The 18,856-nt window shown below is 37.1% G+C and overlaps 1 protein-coding gene across 3 annotated transcripts; it reads right to left on the reverse strand.

The window, feature by feature from the left end:
- Position 1: 1 nt before the first annotated feature.
- On the reverse strand, positions 2-18,816 carry moto (minamoto). 3 transcript variants are annotated; one of them, XM_077212690.1, is made up of 8 exons: positions 18,679-18,816; positions 18,088-18,201; positions 17,584-17,723; positions 12,558-12,671; positions 3,978-5,709; positions 3,606-3,740; positions 2,276-2,456; positions 2-1,308 (listed from the first exon to the last, which is right to left on the reverse strand). In XM_077212690.1, the coding sequence occupies exons 1-8, from the start codon at positions 18,682-18,684 to the stop codon at positions 1,106-1,108; spliced, it is 2,625 nt and encodes an 874-aa protein (XP_077068805.1). In that variant the 5' UTR covers positions 18,685-18,816; the 3' UTR covers positions 2-1,105. The 3 variants fall into 3 exon arrangements, with proteins under 3 accessions (XP_077068805.1, XP_077068804.1, XP_077068806.1); XM_077212689.1 differs by having other exon boundaries at positions 124-1,308; positions 3,978-5,712; XM_077212691.1 differs by lacking the exon at positions 18,088-18,201 and having other exon boundaries at positions 124-1,308; positions 3,978-5,712; positions 18,679-18,814.
- Positions 18,817-18,856: the final 40 nt, after the last annotated feature.

Genomic DNA, 18,856 nt, shown 5'->3' on the forward strand with positions numbered 1-18,856 from the left:
GTTCTGGGACTTCACTGCTGTGTTATTTTAATTGTTAAACTTGAACAAAAGCAAGGGCAATGAAACAAAACAGTACAAGCACACGTCATATGAACAATGTCAGTCTAACATTTGCCAGTAACAGGTTGTTCACATCATTTATTTCAGTCTATGAATGATGTTCCTCTCAGCAACTCAATATATCCTCAAATGAGTTACTGTACATTGCAGACAGATTGACCACATACACATACTGAAAAATAGTGACTGATATCTTGAGTTCAATTCAGAATTTAGATAAATTGCAAATAAATAAAATCACGTTCAGATTTTCCGAAAACAAAAGACAGATTTAGAAGAGAATTGTGATTATCATTGCTTATTCAGTGAGACCACTAAAAACCAAGTGCTGACATCAAGAAGATCATGCACAAATAAATAAGTAAATAATAACAGGAAAACTAGAACACGTCCTGCTGTTCATAAATACTGTTTTTGATTTTGTGAATGTGTGTAGCAGCGGACCTAAAATTAGCTGAGTATTTTGTATAGGTTGTAGGAGACACTAATTAAACTGACAAAAAATCGTTAACACTTTTTTGTTTCCTATGTAACTATTTATAAATTTCTGTCAACTGGGCAAAAATATCCCATTATCCTCCAAAGCCACAGACCTTACTCTTGCTGCACATTCTGTACCATTATCAACATTAGACAGTTAAAAGGTCCTTCTGATTTCATCTCTCTTTCTTTGACAGTTGTTGAATCAAACTTTCATACTCTCTCAAAACGCCTTGTTTTTACTGGCAGCTCTTCTGGGGTCCTAGGACAAATAGCTCAATATTGATCTTACTGCCATAATTCCATGTATTTTGGAGAATTTGATTATAATCTGATTGGTGATTTTCACAGAAGACTGATAAATATTAATGAACTAAGAATTCCATCTGCTGCCCACAACTGAGCCTAATGTATCACTGTAGTGGAATAACTTAAATAACTCATTCATTCCTCTAAAAATGCAATCCTATCACCTCTTATGCCTTTTTGTACAGGTTAGATTGATGCTACTTTGTGTCGGAAACGCGCGCACACACACAAAGACTGTATACCTGCCAGAAAGTGATCACAGGGTAGTCAGTACTCTCTCCAAGCTGCTCTGCTCAGGATTGTCTGGGCCAAAAGGGGAGCAGGCACCTTTCACGTGTCCCTCCTCAAGGTAATTGCTTGTTTTAGGCAAAGTCATTTGTAATGCACACCAGAGTGCAGTTCGGGCCTTTCTGGTGCTGCCGCACATGTCCTTAACTGCAGAAGCCAGCAGAAGTATCTCTGTGAGATTTGAAATACAAAATAAATAGTGTGATAAGGAAAAGAGTGTGTGTTGAATCTACTCATCAAAAATATCATCAGCAAATACTGCAAATGAACTGAACATGATATTGTATAATATAATTGTGCGTTCACACCGCCACCAGCGATAGCGTCAAATTTCGCTCTGGCTGCCCTGCCAACACAACATAGAAAGATTCATGGACGCTTGGTCTTTTTTTAAACTTTGTTTAAAGGGGCCGCAAAGCAAACAAGTATGTTGATCGTTATTTGTGCAGACTGACCACAAGTAGTAAGTTAACCTTATGGAATCCTTTAAATGTGAAAGGAAGAAATTGATCGATGGAAAGAACTTAACAATTATACGGACATGTTTGCTAACAAAATAAACCAATTAAAAGCCATTTATGTGTTGTGGCTTTTGTGTTCATGGTTAAGTGCTAGTCTAATTTGCATTCCCACTGAAAAACAAGCGTTCTAGCGAGAAAATGTTGCCTATAAACAGTGTTGTGCACCGCCTTATCAAATACACATGATCAACCTCTCCTCCATTTTGCTTGGGAACTAATGTGGTCGGAACCAAAGTTTACAAGACTGCGTTCTCTGGAATCATCTCAAGTGTTGCCGCCGAACCGCGTCATAGCTCATTACCATGAAGTTGACCTGACTCTCCTCGACGCCCACACCGTCCAAGATGCACCGCGCTGCTTCTCGCCGGCAGCGGTGTGAACGCACAGTAATAGGTTGGGATTATTTTATTTCCATTACCTTTTATTATTTTATGTCTTTCACCTTGTAATACACTTTATATAGGCACAAGATACACCTACGCTAACAAAGCAACAGGTTGAGTAGTAAATACCATTTGCAGGCCCTGTCATCTTCCACTTTCTTAGGATTGTGGCTTCACACTAGTTTACACAAAATGTGTACTTCCTGCTTTTTGTTATAGTGCATTTTTACTAACCCCTGTCCTCTCTAAAGAAGGCCGCCGGCTGCCTCTGTCTGCTGTTAGCATTAATGAATTCATCCTTGCGGCGTGCCTGAGTGATGTAGATGACCTCGAGATGCCTGTCCAATGCTGAGCTGATATTAGCATGAAACGGAAAACTCCTTAACTGTTCCATCTTGCCTAGCAAACCTGCCACCTACAAACACAAGGCAATTTTGCATTATAAAATGGAAGATACATCTCATCTGTAACTATAGTCTAAATCAATGTCCATTTAACTCTAGAACATAAGATCAGGGTTAAAAAAGAAAACATTTTCATCCCATGTACCCCCAAATATGATGATCCCTTGTAAAGGACATTTTTGATGTCTTCAAATATATATATATATTAGGGCTGCACGATATTGGAAAAAACTGACATTGTGATATTTTGTTTTCCTGCGATACATATTCCGATATAAAAACAATTTCTCGTTATGATTTGAATGGCTCTTTTTGTAAAGAATTAATCATTCCAGGATGATAGGGGTAATTTTGTAGAGAAGTGCATCTGCATAGTCTTCACTGTATAAATTAAAAATGATTCATATAATTAATTCAGTTTATCTTTGTTTAAGCTACAGCAGTACTTTTATCTTTTGTTGTTTGATTAACTGTGGTGACACAAACAGCTGCGGGTATATGGGCTGCTGTCACTTTAAGACGAATGATGTTTAAACGGACAGGACATAAAAACACATGCAAATGATGAACTCACTCTATGATGGTTAAACTTTGCAATTAATCTGTGAATCACATGCATTCCGAACCGGGGAACAGCTACCTTGTACGGATCACGGATCAACTACAAACCCTATATTACATCGCACATCCTGTGATGTGACTATCGTGGATGCGCACATCACGATATCGATGCTAAAACGATACATCGTGCAGCTCTAATATATATATATATATATATATATATATATATATACACATACAGTCAATACAAAATAAAAATATACATATGTGTAAAATTTTTACATTCTATTAAGTTGACAAAGTTTCTTTTTTTCTACCCACCATGTTTGATATAATGTTTCAAAACCTGAAGACAACATAAAACTATGGATGCCAGCAGAATAAAATCATTGTGATTATTCTTTCATGATTTCATGATTTTTGAAGGTACAGTATAACAGTAATAATATTTTACATAAAATATTTTTATTTATTTATGTATTATTATTTTATTTACATTTTTACACTTTTTCGGCAGACACGCTTAGCACCTTCTTGTGGGCCACTGTTTGAAAACCCTTAGCTAGAGTTTTATGAAAAATATTAGACAGAAAGCTGACCCTGGCCTGTTCACGCAGCTGGTCTACAATGAGCCTGTCCACTCTGGATGGGTTTGGAGGCATTTTGGGTAAAACGCTATTGGTCATCATGGACACACATTTTCCTGGGTAAGTCTTTGTAAGAACAGCTTCTGCCTGTCAGAAAGAATACCATATTACATTAGTTTCTTACCTCAGACTGGTTATGAAACAAATATAGATCAGTATGCAAACTACATGGTAATTTAATAACATGATTCACCAAGACAGAAGCAGTGATAAAGTAATCCATAAATTATTTTCTTTAAAAAATGCTCTGGTTTGGCTATAATACTTGAAAATTAATGAATGAAATACATGAATATCCTCATGTCTCAAGAACATCACACTTACATTCTTTCTCTCTCTTTCCAGCATCCTCCACTGCTCGTAACATTCCTCCAAGTAAAAGTGTAGTTGACTGTTGGGGCTTCCGAGTGCCTTGCCAAACTTAGGCAAAGTCATGGCAGATAGAAACCCAGAGAACGACCCATATCCTGATGCTTGGCTCAGCCCAATGTATTCTTGTAGATAGGGGCTGAAGGGTGAAATATCTTCAGCAGGCAGACGTTCATTCCTGTCGTTGAGGGACACAGAGCAGTAGGGCAGTGGGAGTTGTGACTGAATTGGTTGGTATTCACTTTTTCTGGGATCACCCGTCTGATATAGGAAAGGGAAATGCTGTGATGGTGTTGCTTTGGCTGAGTTTGAACTAGTTCCATTGTATCTCATTTGTCCTCCGTACATACTGCCCAGCCCCTGGTATGGACTCTGCAGGAGTCCTGGTTTTTTGTCTGCTTCTTTCAGGAAACCAGGAACTGTGGGTTTCATGCTTAATCGCTGACTAAAATGCCCATCGACCATGAGGCCCGCCGACGACCTGTTGTTATCTAGCTGGAGGTCAAAATCTGTAATGTCCACATTTCCTGCTTTCTTCCTAAAACTTTCAAAACTGACCTGGCCTATTGCACCATGTCGATTAACTGCATTCCCTTGACTCAAATCAGCCGGGACTCTCGCTGCAGCCCGGAACAACTGTTGAGAAGGATGTAATGGAAAAGCTCCAGACGTGGATGTGAGCTTTGCAAACCCCTGTGATCCATTGTTGCTGTTGGTCTTTGCTGAAATGTTAGCTTGGATTTGATAATGGTTTGACTGGACAGGCTGGAACTGCTTTACACCAGTTTGAGCAGTGCTGCTTCCTATCAGAAAGGCATCTTTGTTTGGGTGCAAAGTTGGAGGTACGACGGTAGGTGAAAAAGGTTTAGGTTTAGGTTGCACAAACCCTGAAAATTCATTTGTAGTATAATGATTTTGTAAAATAGTCTTTAGATCCTCCGCTTTAGATCCTTTTTGCTCCAAATGGTTGCGGGTGACCTCTCTCTTAAAATTTGGTGTTTGAGTAATAAGCTCTGACATCCTTTGAAAAGAATGACTCTTCTGGTCTGCCATGATTTCCTCTGGATTCCTCTGTGTTAAAAGCCTGTTCGATTCTCTGCAGTAGTTCATATCCTGCTCTGCCAAGAGAAAGGCCAGTTTACTGACATCCTGCACAGAGAAAGATTGGGAGTTTCTCATTTTATCTTTGCTCAAAGATGAAAATTCATGAGATGAACTGAAATAGGAGTCGTCCATTTTTTGTGGAGGGCAGCAGTAGTTGTTGACAGTGCTTATATAATCAGACAGGCAGTTAGTGGTGCTGCGGTATCCTTCATCCTTCTCTGGTGTAATATGCTCAGGTTTACTTGCCCTGGTCTGGTAAAGGTTAGAGCTTAACGCTGGGGGGGTGTTCAGGCCTGGGGGGCGAGGGAAATCTTGTGGAGAATATGCATTAGCCTCTCCATTACAGGAGGTGAAATTACAGGGAGGGGAACAAGCATCAAAACCATTGTAATTCTGAAGTTGAGCCCACTGATGAGATTCTCTGCCTCCTGTCTGAGGACAGACATTGGTCATGGGTTTAGGACAAGTCTGGTTTGATGGGAATCCAGAAATGGGTGGCATCTGCATATCATTATTGAAGTACTGCATGCTATCCTCTCTTGTTAACTTTGGAGACCAGACACCTTTCAGACTAGATGGTAGCCTGCTAAAAACAGTTAAACAACAAAAAGTTATGCATCTCAAATTTGTTATGCATCATTCATGCAACAAGCTTAAAGAAAGCTGCTGGATGTTTGGATTAAATTATAAAATTACTAAAACTAACATAACACATTAACACAAAACAATAAATTGTTTAACATACGCTCATTTTTTAAGCTGTACGGTCATTTATATGATTTGAAACAACCAAAAGTCATCAGGGTTTGTCCTGCATGGAGAATTACGAGACGGCCACCTGCGTCAAATTTCGTGCCTATTGCACCATGTGTGCATCTCAGAGCAGCTCCATTCAGATTTTGCTCCACACGAACTGTTATCATTTACATGCGTGGAGCACGTCTCAAACTCCATCTCTGCATATGCTGAGTTTGGGTTGCATATAACGTTAATCTTATAACGCAATGTGCGCCATTTCAACAGATTTGTAAGGTAAATCATTTATAAATCAATGCTAGGAATGTGACGGTGAGGATATTTTCCCACTAGTCACTAGTCGCTAATTTAAAGGCAAATGTAAAATACGCGCGTTTGCACGGGCATGCATAATGGTGCGGTCGTGCGGAGCATAACTGTTTTGTTATTTTGCCCTGAATTGGCGCTAATTTGAAAACGAAACTAAATCTTTTTTACATCGCTTATAAAAAGCTGGTGCGGCAGTGTGCACTTCCCTTTCACTTATAAATTAGCGTCAATTCATCCTTCGCAGGGAGTTTGATTGACATGCGATCTGACCAATCAAAATCCACCATTTTTGTCCGACAAAGCAGTCAGGAAAGTTAGTAGATTAACGTCGGTGGATTTGAACTTGGCTGAACTGAGGCAATCTGTCACGACACATTAAAGAGCCACAAAACGGTATTAGCCTATTTATTGTTTAATTTTCTTTATTTTTATATTTTAATTTTCTTAACTGACCAAATTTGAAAGTTGAGACTTTGTTTCATATTAAATATTACCTGCTCGGTCCTGTCTGTTAGCGCGTTGACCGGCCAACCGGTAAATAAATAAAATAAATAATAATATATTAAAGAATTATTCCCTCTGATTTTGTGTTTCATTAATAAAGTTTGACTACTCGCAGCAGTCTCGCATGCGCTTAGAGTTCGTTTGAAATGCACATATTTAATGAAGTTAACGAACAACCTCGATCATAAGGAAACGCCTTAGGTCGCTGAATTTCACTGCGCTTCATGGAGTTTTTCTTTTGCGTGAAGAAGCCGTTCGCCGGAGATGTGATAAAAGATAGCGGAGTGCATTCATGATTATTAGGCTGCCGGTATAATAATCCTCCTGGCACCAGGTCTGAGTGAGTCATTTACTGACTTACCTTTGTTCTTTGATTAACATTAATGACACTTTAAGACCAGCCGCTACGGACAGAGACATGATCTGACACGCGTCCTATTTTCTCACAAATTTCTACGTTCATTTTAGACTTTATTTAAATCATTTAAGACAGCTCTTATGAGGACACCCGACAAAACTGACATTTTGGCATAATTTGTGTGTGTTAAGGTTTGTTCAAGCCCAAAAGAGAACTCGATACTGACCCGTGTGTGTGTGTGTGTGTGTATGTGTGTGTGTGTGTGTGTGTGTGTGTGTGTGTGTGTGTGTGTGTGTGTGTGTGTGTGTGTGTGTGTGTGTGTGTGTGTGTGTGTGTGTGTGTAATAGGCAGGACTTAACAGATACTGCATAACTGCGTAAAATATTTTTAATTTTATATATTTAACTTTTTTTTTTTGCGGCGCCGCAGTGGGCAAGTGATGAAACCGGTGTTGTGACTGAACACCTTGTAACACCGGTAACACCCACTATCGTAGCAAGCCAAGTTGGTCTCTGATTTATCTTATATAGGATGCATGTGGTTAAGAATTAGCGCTGTAGTAAAACGATGATGATTGGATGGTGATTATCTTCAGCTTTAGCACATGCGGTTCAAACAGCAATGCACAACTAATAATGACTATGATTGGGACTGGATTGGGACATATTACATAATCCATATTGGGATTGGGACATATTACATAACATTATAAAGAGAACAATATTGTAATAAAACATAGTGAATTATTTTGTTTTAGTTGCCGTGTTTCATTTCGTTGCTCTAGGAAGAGCGCATCCACAACATGAGTCACACATTCTGAATAGCACGTAACTTAGTTCAAGTTCACTTGAGCATTTGCGTAATTTTGTGCAGATATAATTTGTAATATTATGTTTATTTTGTATATATCTGATTCATCTCATATAGGATGCGTTTCTTTGTTAAATAACGCGCTAGCAAAGTACTCCAGTTTGCCGGTGTTCATTCAGCGCACGCAGCTCAAACAACAATGCACGACTAATAATTGGTAGGGGTGGAACGGATTGCTCTTGATCTGTGATCCGTACGTTTCAGGCCACACGGTTCGGCACGCATGTGATTCACGGATTAAGTGCTAAATTTAAACATCAAAGAGTGAAAGTTTATAATTTGGACGTGTTTTGTCTTGCCAATTTACACATTCAAACAATTTCAAACATCGGCAAAAATCGGGACTCGCGCTATCCGTGCTCCCAGTTGCGCACACTCGAAGCGTGCTCACGCAGAGAGATAGAGAGAAAGAGAGAGAGAGACGCATTTCAGACAGCGCTCGAACACCTAATTGATTCCTCTTTCGCGTTTCCCTGCCCTTGAACAGACACAAAACACAAAATTATGTCTAAATACCCGTCTCGGCAAGTATTCTCTCGGTAATATCATAAGTAATAATAATGATAATAATTTGTTACATTTATATAGCGCTTTTCTGCGTACTCAAAGCGCTTTACATAGAAGGGGGGGGGGGATCTCCTTAAGAAATCGGCTATCGGTATCGGCGGCAAAAATCCTGATCGGAGCATGCCTAATATATAATATATATATATATATATAGATAGATATACACATATACGGTATATTTTTTTTCTCTTTTTTTTTTTTACTGATCCAAAAAATGATTCGAACCGTGAATTTTGTGATCCGTTCCACCACTACTGATTGGGATCGAAAGCGCAATCGAATGGCAATAAGGCTTATCAAAAGCCTGTCAGTTTGGCCTGTGCAAAGAGAAGTTCGCACTTCGCTCACGCGATCAGCACGTTATCAGCGTCTCAGTTCACAGTGAATGAATGCAGTGAGTTTAACGTGCATTTGGGAACAGTTACGCATTATTTTTAAAGATCGGTAATGGTTTGTAAGCTTGTTTTCCGCCAAAATAAAAGCTTGACTGCAGTTTCCGTCTAAATAAAAGCTCACAGGTTTATCTCTTGTATGTATTTTTATTATGTATTCTTGTAGAAATTAGGACAAAACTAGGGATGTCCCGATCCGATCCGCAGCATCGGTATCGTGCCGATACTGGCCCAGGACGCTAGATCAGAGATCGGAGAAAAAATATGATCCGATACCTTGCTTGAACAATGCTTGAATATAGCATTTCCCTTGCTGCAACATCCAATTAAGCGGCGCATACTGGGCGGTTTTGCAATCTATTTTGCGGGCAAAAAATGGGTTTGGGCGGGTGGATAAAAATTGGGCTGGTTTCGGATCAGTTTGGCGGGTTTTTGTAGCCGAAACACCGGCACTTCAGATCCTTCTTTCGGCGACCCTCTGTTCAGCAGGCAGAATAGTCTGTCTGTCTCACTCACTCACACACACACACACACACACACACACACACACACACACACACACACACACACACACACACACACACACACACACACACACACACACACACACACACGCATATCTCTGGCTGACGTGCCCCCTAAACTCTCAACAGACAATCCATCCCACTACCTTCAGTGTACTATAAACACGGTTTTGCAATCCGTCTCCTCAGTTTACCGTAGGCTGTAAACTGTGCTACACAGGATTTTGACGCATATCCAAGCAAGGGTTTGTGCAGAGTGTGGACCACGCACTGCATGGCACGGAGCGTGGGCGCGAACACTTCCGTTTTCCTTTCAACAGTGGAAACAACTTAAAATACTCTATCATTTCTGGTAATACAGAAAATAACTTATTTATATATAACTTATGTCAATATTTATTTTTTTGCGCAGCTTTTGGTGTGCATACAGTTCAAATTAAAATGTTGGTGTTCACCTTTGCGTTTTAAAAATACAACAACCGTTAATTTTTCGTTTTACGATCAATGGGTTATTTTAAAGCTCGTTAATGATTAACTTTAAATCTGTTGGTAGCTTTAAGTAGCCTACTGAAGGCCTGCCAGCCTGTATTTTTTTTTTGTGGCAGTCTTTCATAATCAACTGTTGTTGTGGACTATATACTGGAGAAGTATTTGTTCTACATTTGAGTGAGATGTTTTTAGGTTGCTAATTGAGCAAAGTGCTTCCATATATTTTATTAGGCCTAGTATTGGTTCAAGAATAAAATAGAATAAAATTAAAATAACGGATTAATATCGGTATCACAAATAGCCAAAGCTGCGGCATCGGTATCAGTATCGGAAGTGAAAAAAAGTGGTATCAGGACATCCCTAGACAAAACTATTTATTTTTCAGTTAATTTGTTTTACAATTAATGGCTATTACTGTCATAGGAATAATGTTATAGCATTATTATTATTATTATTAGTAGTAGTAGTAGTATGTAGTGTAATGTAGACTAAGAAACAATATCACAATTTAAAAGAGGTTTGAGTCCCCTTTAAAGTTTAGATACAAGTACACAGATCTTTTCTGTATTCAATTTACACACTGAATATGGGTTGGAGCGCTTAATTTTGAACTCTCAAATATTGCTGCAGCTATCGATTCTTTTTGTAATCGATTAATCTAGCACTTAATCGATCGATTAATTTTTGTGTGTGTTTTATTAACAGAATAGTTATATTAAACTTGTGTCTATTTCAGTTAAAGCTGTTATAAGTTCTATACTATAAGTTATATAGTATGCAAGTTATAAAGCTATCTCATATGTGAATTTTCCTTTAAGATGTTATAATATAACCACTCTAAGCATTAGGGCTGTCACTTTTGTGAAAAAATCCTGTTCGATTTTTGAGACATATGTGTTCATTGAATCGATTGTAAAATCGATTTTTCCATGTCTAACGACGTTTCCATTTTCAACACCAAATATTGGCAAATCCACGGACAACTAACAGGCATTAGGACGAACGTAAAGAGGGCGCTTGAGACGCGCACAAGTCAGCAATATTTCTGATGATTTATTGGCGTGAAGTTTTTTGCACAATGACAAACAGGAGTGCAGCATTCAAGGATTGAAATTAACACCCGTTAAATTCGGATAAAATTAACCTTGGCGGGTAACGCTGTCATATCACGAGCCAATTTGGCAGGTTTCTATGTTTACCCACTTTGCTGGGGAAGTTCGTGTAAGCCAAATCTGCGTGGATTTAGCGCAAATACGCAACTCGTGAGTCCTCGTGATATATTAAATACAGCGTATTGCGCAGAATCTGCGCATTTCTGGCTTGCTTGAACACACACGTCACTAAGCAACAAATAACGGCGCCCTTGTTCACTTGCACTGAAGTAATAGCGAATATTAAACAGCATTTGGTTAACAGAAAAGACATTGTTATTTTCCAACATCCTACATGTTCTGTGTACTGTATTGATCTGTCTATCTAAAAAACATTTTTGGTTAAAAAAAAAGGCAGTTAAAATCGATTCTCTATTTTCGTTTTCGAAACTTGTGTTTTTTGGTCCGATCGATTGTGCAATCGATTTTCGAACGTAAAGTGACAGCCCTACTAAGCATCTAAGCATATTTGTGTATTCTGGTAGTTTAACGCTGAAGAAGAGCTGTAACGTGACTTGTTGTTGAACACGCAGTAAAAGCTGATGCACTTTTTGTTCTGTGCGTTTTAACTGAAAAATTAGTACTCCGATTCTTTATTAAAAACCAACAGGCTGGGGACTTAAATTTTTTGATGTTGTCTGTAACTATTTGGCAGACGTGAAATACAAACAAGGTCTCGCAAAGACTGCAATACAATATTTGTTCCTCCATCACGTCCCGGTGTGTACAGTGAATGGATGCTGAAATGATTGTTGCGTGGCTACATAAAAGGTTTAAGCATATGTGATGCATTGCTGTGTGTGTGTGTGTGTGTGTGTGTGTGGGGGGGGGGGGGGGGGTTCTTTTTTTAGGCTATTCTCTCTTGCAATTGAACGTGATAGTTACGTTTACTACTTAAAAATGTCATCAAAGCTAAAAATCATATCTAGTCAAACCGCATCACGACATCACTACAAATACAGTATTGGATTAAAATCAGCGAACATCAATAGGCTTAGACTACGTTACCTTGTTTCAGCAAGTTAAGTGTATTAAGTGAATTAAGTGTGTAATGATCCCACACTTTAGACAATTTCTGCCGTTTATTTACAAATTTATTCTCCGCCATCGCGCCGACTAAATTCAAAATATATGCTTCCTGAACAGGTCCGTGTGAATAAACGGTCCGTGTGAAACAATCAAATCCCTGCGCCGCACGTATAGTGCGAATTTAACGAATTTAACGAGGCTTCGAGGCAGAATTCTTGCCTCGAGGAATTTTTGTAATCGAGTAACTCGAGTAACTCGAGGAATCGTTTCAGCCCTACTCTCAAAGTTACTTTAGATCGACAAATTTTCTTACGGTGGGGCATTGGCATTGGTGGAGCATCGGTAATTGCATTGGCAGCCTTAGAAAATTATATGAAACATTGTTTACAAGTCATTTGAATCAGAAATTAGCAATTTTCCTCTTATTATTAATAATTAGAATTACAGGTTAATTTCTGATACACAAATCAAGAGGGACTTACTTCTCTGAGATGCATGAGGAGTATGGGTCCAGTGAATCTGGTTCTTCCAAGATGTCTGATACTAATCCATAAAGATCAGCCTCACTCCCACAATTACTGGCATCTACCAGATTTCTATGCAGGACAAACATTAGTATTAGATTAGTTATATGTAGCCGTGTCTCCTGATGACACTGGGGCAAATTGAATCACTTGAAAATTGCATCCAGGACATAAATGACTGGATGTCAAAAAAAAAATCTTACAACTCAACCAAGATAAAATAGAAATTTTGGTTATTGAATCCACAGATCAGAAAGAGAAATTGACCCCTAAACTAAATATACTGGGATTAAACCCAAGCCAAGTTCTGATAAATTTAGTTGTCTTTGACTCTGATTTTAATTTTAAAGCTCATGTGCACAATATTACCAAAACAGCATTTTATTATGTAAAGAACATTGTTAAAATAAGACTATTTCTCTATCAGTCTGAGCAACACAGAAAAATTAATGCATGCATTTATAAATAGCAGGCTTGACTTAGGGCAGTGCGATATAGCTAAAAGAATTATCACGATATAATGTTTCATATCATTCGGTATCGATAATTATTGACATTTTTTATAACCTTTTTTTTAAAGCAAGTAAAAAAGTTTGAATTTAAACCAAAGTTGTTTTTATTTATCCACATTATTAAGGCAAACAATAAATCATATTCGTTTTAGCAGTCAAAAACTAAATAAAATGTAAACAAAAATATCTTCTTTATGTCTTATATTAAGATTAAAAAAGTAAGTGTTAACTTACAAACTCTTGAACTTAAATAAAATGTTACAAAATGTGTGCAATGTAAAAGGGTAAACGCAGAACAATCAAGGCCAACTTTGAGGTAGATCAACATCTCTAATCATTTTTTTTTTAACTTATTTATTAAAAAAAAACTTATTTTGAAATAAGTGTGAGTTTTCCTACATCTTGAAACTTTTAGTTTTATAAATGGGGGTAATCTTTGAAGGATGAACTAATAATGTTTCGGTCATCCCATTAAAAATAACATTTAAATATGACAATATTTGAGTTTTGAAGAGCTGGAAAAAGATGTGACGTACTCGAAAGCATTTTACTATTCCTGCGAAACTTCCATGGTTACAGTTAGTGTTACTACATTAAATCCAAAGTTAAAGCCTTTAACTAGATCGTTCATGGCACAATGTTTCTCCTGGTTTCTACGTCAGCGCTGTTTAATCTAATAGAGATCTATGGTTAATAATGGAGAAATTTTAATGCTTCTCACTAGATCTCGCAGCGATGTTATTACTTCAGTGGCGAATTCAAATGCTTTCTTTACTGGATCTCTTATCGCTGTGTAGTAACAGTGTCGTTTGATCAGGAAGCTGCACTGATATTGATGGTCCAAACTGATAAACGGTCCGAAAAGCACAATTCTATATATTTTTCTTAATTTTAAGTTACTTATTTTATATTTTAATCCTCATAAACTTCATTCTTAATCTTGTATTTTAATGGGTCTATATTTTTTTTAGAAATATATATACTAACTATTGTATCTATTGTTTCTTTCTTGCCTGTAAAGCACTTTGAACTGCATTGATATGTTTGGAAAAGTGGTAAATAAAATTGGCTTGCTTGCTTGCTATTTAACAACAAACCCCTTTTGGATTACAGTTTTAACTGTTATTATAGTTAATAACTTACAGTGGCTTCCAAATATAGTATTATTAACCCTCTGAGGTCGACTATCGCGCGCTCGCTTTTTTTCTTATCAGTGCAAAAGAAACTCAAAATACTCTGTTGATTTTGATCTTACATATTAAGTGTTGTACATCATTAGATCCTGATAAGTGTCTATTTTTTTTGTGGATACTCACAATAAAAACAAAGTGTTGTGCTTTTCGCCAAATAAAGAAAAACAAACATGATGCGCGTTCTGCCTTCTGTCAGTTAAGTCCATTCTGAAACGCGTCCGAAAATTAACTGTAATTCCGCGAATACTTGTCATACAGGCATGAGTGTTTTTCCATAATGAAGCTTGAACTCTCTTCTTTTAAATGAATTAATTTATATAAAAAATAGTGGTGGGCCGTTATCGGCATTAACGTGCTGCGTTAACGTGAGACTCTTATCGGGCGATAAAAAAAATATCGCCGTTAATCTATTCTCAAAGTTGGGTTGGGATCATAAAATAGCTTTTTCGAATATCGTTATATCTTCGCGCAAATCGCGCAGCAGGGTATTTTCCTGTCAGGGACACAAGGTGTATACTTTTACATGTTACGTTGGGCGACGTTCCTCTCGTTACTTTACATGTTGTTAAATGAGTTTATTCCAAGCGCGCTGTATCTTTTTTATGGGCATGAGCGATGCTCAATTTACAAATGAATCACTCTTTTGGGTCGATTCTGTTCAAAGACTTCATCAAACAAGTTGGCAGATCTGTCTAAATCGGTTCGCGAATCAGTTCTGTTCAGTTCCTCACGCACTGAATCACTGAAGCGCGTTCAATCACACTCGACACGGAGTCGTAACAGGAAGATTTAAGACCACCAAGAGCTACAGTTTAGTCTAGTGAAAGCAAATCTGCAAATGCATCATATTTTTGCCAGCGATGAAGATCTTTATTAGTTGAACATCTTCGTAAACTGTCGGTAAATGAATGATTCCACAGGACGATACATTCGATTTCATTTCATTCAGGTAACTTCAGAGCGTCGGCGCACTGGCAAAGGTTAACAGGTTAAATAAGCTACCATTGTGTACAGTTTATGAAATGAACACCCGCCATCCCGCGGTAATGTGTGTGTATTGCGCAGGGGCATAGTCACACGAACAGTTTACATTGATTGAAACTAATTTGTTTAAAAAGGAGGAGGCTATTGCCGGTAAAGGCAGGTTCACATAAAATCATTATGACATATGACATTATTTTTTAATCTAACGAGCATCTGGTTTGGCGATGCAAAAACGGACTGTAGCTACATCGTGCTTATTGTTTTTTTCTTCTTCCAATTAGCCTACTATGTTAAAAAAAAAAGACGAAAACATATTACTTGTTCAATTAATAAACAGTTTGTTTGATGACAAATCGCTACAGATGAAATTGGCCTCCCTTTCTGTCATTGTAATTGTGCGTTTTATTTATTTATTTATTTTATTTTTACCGATATTCGACTTTTGCTCCTCTATTGTCGAATGGCATTTTTGGCAGAAATTCACATCCCTACGCGAGGCGAACTATTCTCAAAGACTTACTTTTAGTCATTATTTGGGTAGCACACATATTCTGAATGCCTTCGGCAGAATTCAAATGAGCCATTTTAATCTAGATTAATTCCAAGATTCCAGTGAGATTAATCTAGATTTAAAAAATTAATCTATGCCCACCTCTAATAAAAAAACAAATATTCCCAGTTTATGTAATCTGTATGAAAAGAGAGAGATGTCAGTCTTTTCCTTTCCAGCTCATTATACCTGATTACGCGTTAATGTGCCACGCCCACGGAGAGCGCGCGATATTCAAACCCAAATGATCTAAAGCAAGCCATTCAAACATGCCAACGCCCACCAGCTGGATTATATAAAACATCTGTGTTTAGTAAGTATCTTACTAGAGCTGTGTAGACAGCGTATCCATCCATAGCGTGAGCAATAATACTATCTAATAACCCTGGAAAATGTACCAGAAGTGCTGGTAGTTTCATTTCGAGTAGCAACGGATCCAGCTGATGTAGTAAGTCATTTATTCTTAAGTGCTTTGTTCTAATCGCGATATTTAATAGTGTCTGACTGTAAACCGCAAAAAGACTGTTTAAATATGAATTGCGTGTCTGTGTGTAGGCTAAATGATGAATGAACGGCACAGGCGCGCTTTGTTTACTAGTTATACAGCGCGTGTCTGTGCTGTTCATTCACTCTCGCACCTACATTAGTAAACGTTATGTTTACATGAACACACCCAAACTATATTGCTATAGCCTACTAAGATGAGTAAAAATAGACTGAAATATGTTGAAATAAAATGTCTGTATAAGCAACAAACTGCAAATTCACATATGCTAATATATCATACACAATATGTTACAGACTAAATATGAATGTTTAGACAAGATTTTGTGATTAGTTTTGGATATATTATAAAGTTTTGACTGTAAAAAAAGACTACTGTCACATTAAATAGGTACGCTTTTGTTCACCAATTTTTGCTCATAGTTAAATATACTATAGTATGATGTTTTGTCAAAAATAAAGTAGGTATTTTTAATTATCAACTAAGATGTTATTATAGTGTTTGTTCCAATATTCAAACTAATGAATCCTTACCTTTTTTAATACGTATGATAAAATGTATACTTTTTACAAAGAAATACACTTGAAATATTGTTAAAATTGTAATTGTTGTTGTAATTGTAACCTATTTGTAATTGGTTACAATTTCTAATTGTAAAATATGTATACATAGATCATTTCTTTTGTCCTTGCATTCTTTGGGACCCTGTCACACACCTGTGTGAAAGGGCTAATTAATATGCAGCTCATTATGTATGTGGCACATTATCCGGCCTTTGTCTTCTCAGGTGTGAACACGGCTCCACGCTTATTGTCTTTCCAAACAAAAGGTGTCTTATAAAATTTAAATCAATGTATTGTTTTGTGTAAATGATTAGGCAGGATGATTTTCAGATCATTTTGAAGCAAAAATTCTAGGCAACAACACTCATCAGTCAAACGTCTTGTGGACACATATTTAGTATGTGTTTTGTGGCCTTATTTCAGACACTTTAAGTTTTAGTTTTTTCAATAACCACACATAAACATTATTCTCTAAAAAATACAAACATGTACATACATGTTGCTCACATATTAAGGTAGCCCGGTTTGTGCTATATAGAGCGAATTTGCAGCTTTGCCATTAACATGTTTATAAATAACTGAAAAAAGCACAAATGTCAGAGCAGGTCAGAACACCTCCAGGCCCCCAAAAACCCCTTAGACCTCAGAGGGTTAATATGTGTCAAAATGAAAATAACCTGTTATTAGGCATGACTTGAGGCCAATCCACTGATTTACAGTCTTCCTGAGTTGGCCAAACTGTATAAGGTAGTGGTGCGCAGTCTTGCAACGTGCAGTCCGAGAACGAGTTGAAGAATCTGCTGTCACTGAAATTATTCTGCAATTGAGGAACACAGCATTTGTTGATAAAAGGCATATAAAAAAGGATATAATATATATATATATATATACATTTAAAGTATTTTCAAAAACGACAAATACCCATCAATATTTAGAAAGACATTCAAAATCATTCGGTATTTTAAGGCGGAGCCTGATATCTGACATCTTTATCTAAATAACAGCTAAAAGTCGTTCTAATTTTAGCTATACATTGAGACATACAAGCAAATTGCATACCCTCCCTTGATGAATAGGTGAAAGGTAAAATGGCAAATCAATATTCTAAAATCATAATTGTATTATTTCTTTTAAAAATATATGTATTGACAATTTAAACGACAGTATGAAGGTCTTCTCACTTGAGGCTTGTGGGTGGAAAAGTAGGAGTCTGGAACTGAACTATGAAATCGATCAAAGACCGTTCTTGCTCCATTTGTATCCACATTGATTTTGTTTTTCATAGCATTATTAACCTTAAACACAGGAAAAAATTATATGAATATGTCTGAATGATGTGCTAATGTAAAGGGAATAAAGTTATTATTTTACAATGCATACGGGTAAAAGTTACACTGTATGAAAATGGACAATAATTACATGACAAATAACACACACAACCCAACATACATTTTCATGTTATATATAATTATCAACACGTGCCAAGTGACTTTTTGTACATTAAATCTGGTCAAATGAGGCCTGCGGATTTTCTTTCGCCTGGTGATACGACATAAGTTATCTGTTCTCCTTATAAGGTTAATGTTAGTTAAACATCAGTCGATATAATTGCCTCTTACTTTTCTTACTATGCTAATGAATGTTTTAATTTGGCAGTCTATGAACACTTCGTGATATTTGTATTCGGTTGGTAACCAAGTTAACTTAACAAGCACACAGAAAAGGTGAACTAGCCAAAAGTTTTTCCTCAGAACAACAAGCTCTTAACTTACCTCCATTGACAATGAACTCTGCTGGCAGGGGGCCTCTCTCTGTAAATTACTAATGATATAAATTATAAATATAAATTGTTCACGATTGTTGTAATTAATCAGATGATTTAATGTGAGAATAAATTAAAGACGTCAACCTCACGACGGGCCAAATTATTTTACGTAAATTTATCGGAGA

This window comes from Siphateles boraxobius, unplaced genomic scaffold (assembly GCF_051911475.1).
Source record: "Siphateles boraxobius isolate OS27281-9 unplaced genomic scaffold, OSU_SipBor_1 66, whole genome shotgun sequence".
NCBI lineage: Eukaryota > Metazoa > Chordata > Actinopteri > Cypriniformes > Leuciscidae > Siphateles > Siphateles boraxobius.

Excerpts from the sequence above, each read along its gene's own strand:
- moto (XM_077212689.1), bottom strand. Across the intron at positions 12,672-17,583 it reads CAAGTCATGCCTAATAACAG|AAATCTGGTAGATGCCAGTA; the intron begins GTTATTTTCATT and ends TGTCCTGCATAG. Across the intron at positions 2,457-3,605 it reads AGCTGCGTGAACAGGCCAGG|GTGGCAGGTTTGCTAGGCAA; the intron begins GTCAGCTTTCTG and ends TTGTGTTTGTAG.